Below are 7,392 nucleotides of genomic sequence, written 5' to 3'. Positions count from 1 at the left end.
TATATATATATATATATATATATATTGGTCAGTCATGGGTCTTGAACTCTGGGCCTGGGCACTGTCCCTGAGCTCCTCAGCCCAAGGCTAGTGCTCTACCACTTGAGCCACAGTGCCACTTCTGACTTTTTCTGCTTATGTGGTGCTGAGGAATTGAACCCAGGTGCATGCAAGGTAAGCACTCTACCACTGAGCTACTTTCCCAGCCCCTTTCAAATATTAAAAAAAAAAAACCATTTTCAAGGTGTAGCAATCTGTGTTCTTCAGAATATGTTAAAAAAAATCAGGTTGTTCACACCTCAAACAAGAAAAATTCATCAGTCTCTTTCCCTAAGATACTGAAAGCTTAGAATATATCTGAAATTGAGTTAAGAGTCAACATTAGCATTAGAGAAGATTAACTTCTGATTTCAAGTTTAGACCTTGAAAGAAACTGAACTTGGTGTTATTATAAATTATCTGAATGTTATAAATCATCTAAAAGTGTCCCATTCCAGCTTATCGCAAGTGTCCAATTCCACCTCATTGCAAGTCAGATGTGTGAAATTTATTACTGTTACACACTTGAAAATAGGATAATGCATTCAATATGACTTATTCTGTTTTGATTTTTTAGAATCTGAGACCTACTTCCCAATCCTGCCTTTAACCTGAGACCTCTAAGGATAGTGGACATTTGATGTCAAGACTTTTCTCACCTGACATTGGCTCAATAGAAAAGGCCCGATGAGCCTGAAGTAAGGTGATGTGGAACTCGAAGTCCACAGGGCAGCTGCACTGCAAGGGGATCACATAGGAATTGCTGCAAAACAAACAAAAACAAAATGAAAGGTTATTTTTCTTCATAGCAAGGATGTTACAGCATCTTGGTTTAGATTCCATAGACCTTAATTTCCTTTCTTTTTAAATTATTCTCATAATTGCTATATTTTACATGAAATTCTAAGTGTCTTCTTTGAGTTTAGTAATCTTTTTTTTTTTTTTTTGTCTGTTGTAGGGCTTGAACTCAGGGCCTGGGCCCTGTCCCTAAGTCTCTTTGTGTTCAAGGCTAGCGCTCTACCACTTGAGACACAGTGCTGCTTCTAGTTTCTGAGTGGTTAACTGGAGATAAGGGTCTCAAGGACTTTTCTGCCCAGGCTGGCTTTATAATCTCGATACTCAGATCTCAGCCTACTGAGTAGCTAGGATTACAGATGTGAGCCTCTGGTTCTTTTCTCTATCTCTATTGAGTTTATTTCATCTATTGAGCTTTTAAATTTGAATGTCTACATTTTGTACTTGTAAGGTTTGTAATTGGTTCTATTTGTCTATTGGCCTTTCTAAAATTTCCTGGAGTAGTACAGGATTTGTAAATTTGGACTATAAGCTTAAATAGTGTCCATCTCACAAAGACTGAAAAGAAATCTCCATGTAACCTTCTATATTTTGTACCAGAAACATAGGGTACTTGGGCATTGGTTGAAAGAAATCTAATGGGGGCTGCCCCCATTGGGGATTTCATGTCTGCTAGCACACCCAAGGAACAACATTTGGAAAATAAATACCAGTGAAATTTGTTTAGATATTAAATTTTACTTTATTGTTATTATAGAGGTGATGTACAGAGGGGTTGCATTTACATGAGTCAGTCAATAAGTATATTTTGTTTTATACAGTGTCATCTGTTCCTTCATTCTCTCCCATTCCCTCTCTCCCAACTTCACCCCTGAGTTGTCTAGTTCATTTTCATCAATGTCCAGTGCTGCACTTTTTCATACTTTCCCCTCAGATTCTGGGCTCTCCCTTTACCCTCCCACAGACTTGCACATGAATATACCATATATAAGGTAAAAAAACACAGAATCTGAAGAAAAAGAAAAAACAAATTTAAAAAAGGTCCTTTGTTTCCATATCTTTGGAGTTAGTTTCAGTATGTATATGCTTTATATTCATATGGAGAGGCACTTGGGTATGGCACCTTGTGGTTCTCTCCTAAGACTATCCTTTCTTATTCTCACTGTATGGGAATATCTCGAATCCTGTGTAATTTGTCATATTATCCCAGTGCATTTTAGATCTAACTTCCACATATCGAGAGAACATACACCATGTGTCTCTTTGAGCCTGGTTTACCTCACTTAATATGATTTGTTCTAGTTCCATGTATTTCCCTAAAAATGACACTATTTTATTCTTTCTCATGGCTGTGTAAAATCCCATTGTATATAGGTATCACATTTTTTGATCCACTCATTTATTGATGGGCATCTGGGTCATTCCTATATTTTGGTTATTGTGAATAGTGAGGCAATAAATATGGGTGTGCAGGTGTCCTTGTCATATCCTGGTTCATGATGTCTAGATGCCTAGGAGCGGTGTGGCTGGGTTGTAGGGAAGGTCTATATTTAGTTTTCTGAGGAGCCTCAACTGTGTTCTAGAGTAGTTGTGTTACTTTACATTCCCACCAGCAGTGCAATAGGGTTCCTTTTCCCCCACATCCCCGCTAGCATTTGTTGTTAGAATTCAAAATGTTGGCTGATCTAACGGTGGTGAGATGGAATCTCAGGGTTGTTTTGATTTGCATTTCCTTTATGGCCAGTGATGAATATTTCCTCATGTGTTTCTTTGTCATTTTTACCTCTTCTTCTGAGAAAGTCTCTCCTTAGCTCCCTTGCCCATTTTTTAATAGGTATATTAAGCTTGGGAGGGGTTAGTTTCTTGTCCTTGTGTATATTGGGTATTAGGTCTTTGTCTGATGTATTATTGGTAAAGATCTTTTCCCAATTGGTTGGTTGTCTTTCTAGTTTAGCAACTATGTCCTTAGCTGTGCTGAAACTTTTTTTATTTTAATGTAGTCCCATTTGTCAAGTCTCTCTCCTATCTGTTGTGCTCCTGGGACTCTATTCAGGAAGTTCCTGCCTGTACCTAGAAGTTCTAATGTTTCTCCTACTCTCAGGAGTTTCAGAGTTTTGGGTCTGACATTGAGGTCTTTGGTCCACTTTGAGTTGATGTTAGTGCATGGTGACAAGTAGAGATCCACTTTTAGTTTTTTGCATGTAGATGCCTGGTTTTTGTTGAAGAGGCTATGTTTTTTTTTCCCTACCATATGTCTTTGGCTCCTTTGTTGAATATCAGATACTGTAAGAATGTGGTTTTATTGCTGGGTCTTCTAGTCTGTTCCATTGATCTTCAGCTCTATTTTTGTACCAATACCAGGTTGTTTTTGTTATTATGGCTCTGTGCTTTTTGTTTGTTTGTTTGTTTGGCCTATAATTGCTTTGGCTATTCTAGGTCCTTTGCTGTTCCATATGAATTTTTGAATTGTTTTCTCTGTCTCAGTAAAGAATGTCATTGGGATTTTGATGGGGATTTCATTGAGTTTGCAGATCATTTTTTGCTGTATAGCCATTGTTACAATATTGATTCTACCTATCCATGAACATGGAAGGTCTTTCCAATTCCTGGTATCCTCTCATTTATTTCTTCTGATTTTTATAGTTTTTCACTATAAAGATCTTTACATCTTTGGTTAGGTTAATTCCCAAGTATTTTATATATTTTCGAGGCTACTGCAAATGGGTTGTTTTCATGATTTCCCTTCCTGCTTGTACATATTGGCATACAGAAAGGCTACTGAATTTTGTGGGTTAATTTTGTATCCTGCTACTTTGCAGAAAGGTCCTTTAGGTATAAGATCATGTAATCTGCAAATAGGGATAGTTTAATTTCTTCTTTTCCCATGTGAATCCCTTTTGTGTCCTTTTCTTGCCTTATTTCTCTGGCTAAGAATTTCCAGAACTATATTGAAGCAGAGTGGAAAGAGTGAGCATCCTTGCCTTGTTTCTGATTTTAGGGGAAATGGTTTTAGATTTCCCTATTTAGTATGGTTAATCTGTAAGATATAGCCTTTGTTGTTTTAAGGAATGTTTCTTCTATTCCTAGTTTCTCCAAAGCTTTTAACGTGAATGGATTGGCATTAGGCAATCTTGCAATTCACAAATTTCTTGATATTTTTTTAAATGGAAGTTTTCTCCATTTATTTCATTGAAGATCCTAATGTGCCTATTTAAAATTTGTATCACACTGTTGTAATTAATCCATTATATTCAATTAAATTAAATTTTATGCTGATGGAGTTTGTCTTTGTGTGGTGTGGTGTGGTGGTGGTGGTGGTGGTGGTGGTGGTGGTGTGTGTGTGTGTGTGTGTGTGTCTGTGTCTGTGTCTGTGCCTACACCTTTACTGGGGCTTGAACTTTTACTCAGTGCTGTCCTTTAGCTTTTTCTACTACAGGTTAGTGTTCTACCACTTGAGCCATAGCTTACTAGCAGCTTTTTACTAGTTAATCGGAGATAAGTATTTCACGACCTTTCCTGCCCGGGCTGGCTTTGAAACATGGATCTTCAGATCTCAGCCTCCTGAGTAGCTAGGATTATAGGTGGGATCCACCAGCTTATGCATACATTTTGAAATCTGAATTTTCAAGCTTGAGTAAAAGGATTTAATATTTTTGTTGTTGTTGGTCTTAGGGTTTGGGTACTATCCCTTAGCTCAAGGCTAGTGCTCTAGCACTTTGAACCACAATGACACTTCTGGTTTTCTGATAAATGCAGATAAGAAATATACTTACTACCTTACCTAAGCAACTGTAACCCCTCTGTATATCCTTGACAATAAAATTAAATAAGAAACAAAGGATTAAATGCAGTGAGCCACTGGTGCCCAGCACGGATTTGATTTGTATTCAGTTCTATGACTGTGTATCAGAGTTCCAACCAGGGTTCCAACTATTTTCAGGCAACCAAGCCTTCAGTCACTGGGTCAGCAGGCAGCCTGGCTTACCACCCTTCATAAGATGATTATCATGCCCTCTGCTTTCCCTGTCTATGCTGAGTACAAAATCCTGGCCTGGACACAGGTCAGCTGAGGTTTGCCAGCTTTCTCTCATGGAAGTGCGAAGTAAGAGCAAGGTGCTGATTCCCTGACTTAGTAGGACACATGACCTCCCTGTCACCATGAGAGTGACCCAAGTCTCCCAACTACCTGCTTCATAACCTGGGAACTGTGGCTTCACTCTGCTCCCTTGAGTTGTGTATCTTATTTCTGAGCTTGCATTCATGTCTCTGGAGGTGTTTTTTATAGCTTATTTGTCACTACTAGGTATCTGGGTAGAAGAGATGCTGTACAGTTTCAACTCTGCTTCATCCTGACCAGATGTCACTAATGGGCCTGACAGACATGTACTCTGAATGCAGAGATCACTTGATGCCTACCAGTCAATGTCCTTTTTCTAATTAATTTTCAATAGTGTTTTGTTTTCTTCTACCACCTCCTTCTCCTCCTCCTTCTTTTTTTGCCAGTCCTGGGGCTTGAACTCAGGGCCTGGGTATTGTCTCTGAGCTTCTTTGTGCTCAAGTCGAGAGTTCTACCACTTGAGCCACAGCACCACTTCTGGCTTTTTTGAGTATTTTATTGGAGATAAGAATCTCAAGGAGTTTCTTCTCTGGGCTGGCTTCAAAACACGATCCTCAGATATCATTCTTCTGAGTAGCTAGGATTACAGGTGTGAGCTACTAGCACCTGGCCAGTTGTGTTTATTTTCAAAATGATCTTTTAGCTATGATGTCTGTATGAAATGATAGTTGTCTGGAAAGGGCATAAGAGCCCCAGAAGGGGATAGGTCCACTCATACTTCTGTTACCATGCCTAAGGGCCCTACAGTTCTGATACAAACTCTAGAAAGGGTCAGAGTCTTTTCTTCAATCCACATGGGATGCACCCTATGTAGGTTTTCCCTTAAGTCTAGTCCTAAAATAAGCTCTGCTTGAGGTCTCCAGTCAAGCACAACTCTCTGGGAGCCTTCCTAATTGAGCTAAACAAAATATACAAAGGCCATTATATTTTCAAGATTCAACCTATCAGACATTCAGTTCCCAATGAGCATCCGCTGTTCCACTGAAGCTGGGAGAGAAAGCTGGAATGGCAACTGCAGAGCACACGAGCTCCCTGGGCCCATGGAGGTGACCATAGGCCTTGGGTAATGGTCAATGTCAGGCATGAAACTGTACCTACATTGTCTCTGAAGATTAGGCTGGGCATTCACAGTGACTGGGTTTTGTGGCCGTTGGATCAGTGCCCTAGGGATCTGATCAGGGCTGTCCCAGCAAGGTACATCTGGTGCTCAGGGCTCCTCTACTGAAAGGTGCATGGTTGCATTTTCCTGAACTGAACTGAAGCAAAACAAACAATCCAAAAAGAAAAAAAAATCTAACAAACCTACTCAGGGCTTTTACTCATTGTGACAAACACCCAGTTTCCAATGAGCTTTCTAACTGATAATGCTTAGTAAAATGGCATCAAGATATTTGTTTAATGGTGATTATAAGAGGCCAAGTTCTCAATGCACTAGCCAGTCTGGAAAAACAAACAATTCCTTAAGGGTACAAATTCCAAGTGCCACCATCTGGGAGGAAATACAAAAGTATGAGCTCTGTGGATTGCAGTGGGACAGCTAGTCTTCTCCTTGCTGCTGTTCCTGTCATGAGGTCAACCCAATGTGGACCATACCAGGACACTCTAGATTAATTCTGATTAGGGAAGTTTAGGTGATAGAAACCTTAGTTTTAGTTTTTCATATTTGAAGAAACAGAATTGTACTAGGATCTGACTAGAATTAAAAAGATTTCAACTGAATTCCCACTGCTAAATACTATTAAATATAGCCAGAAGCCAGTGGCTTCTGTAATCCTACCTACTCAGGAGGCTGAGATCTGAAGATCGCAGTTCAAAGCCAGCCCTGGAAGGAAAGTCCCTGAAAGTCTTATCTCTAATTAACCAGTAAAAAGCCAGAAGTATAGGTGTGGTTCAAGTGGTAGAGTGCCAGACTTGAGTGAAAAAGCTAAGAGACAGCACCCAAGTTCTGAATTCAAGCCACAATACTGGCACAAAAAACACAAACCAAAAAACAGACCTGTGATTCTTCAGAAGCAATAGGAATTGAAATTAAAGTTCTAAACTTTATGAAAAGCAGACAATAGGCAACATGAGAACAAGTAGAAGTTAGTACTTTTGGAGGCAACACAACTTGTACCCCTGTTACTTTATTAAACATCAATAATGCTGTTAAGCATCATTGCATGCTGTATACAAAAATAGATAGAAGTACTTTTAAAGAATTATTCCCTATTTTTGAATGAAATAAAGCCAACCCCAATCTTCTAAACAGTAAGGTTTTATATTATGATCATGTACAAATTGATAACTAATAGAATAGTGCATAAATTTACCTTCAGAAAGTAAACATAAGAAAACAAATTCAGGGGCTGGGAAGGTGGCTCAGTGGTAGAGTGCTTGCCTTGCATGCATGAGGCCCTGGGTTCGATTCCTCAGCACCACATAAGCAAAAAGAAAAAAGC

At 39.2% G+C, this 7,392-nt stretch overlaps 1 protein-coding gene across 1 annotated transcript in view; it reads right to left on the bottom strand.

Annotated features, from left to right (window-relative positions):
• Positions 1 to 7,392, bottom strand: part of Cfap221 (cilia and flagella associated protein 221) — a 93,591-nt gene that overhangs the window by 53,959 nt on the left and 32,240 nt on the right. Inside the window, exon 6 of the mRNA XM_013020667.1 lies at positions 699 to 802. Within this exon, the coding sequence (XP_012876121.1) occupies positions 699 to 802 (104 nt within the window). The remainder of the gene's footprint in view (positions 1 to 698; positions 803 to 7,392) is intronic.

The sequence above is a fragment of the Dipodomys ordii genome, unplaced genomic scaffold, assembly GCF_000151885.1.
Source record: "Dipodomys ordii isolate 6190 unplaced genomic scaffold, Dord_2.0 Scaffold52, whole genome shotgun sequence".
Classification (NCBI taxonomy): Eukaryota; Metazoa; Chordata; class Mammalia; order Rodentia; family Heteromyidae; genus Dipodomys; species Dipodomys ordii.
This window is presented reverse-complemented; position numbering and strand designations above follow the sequence as displayed.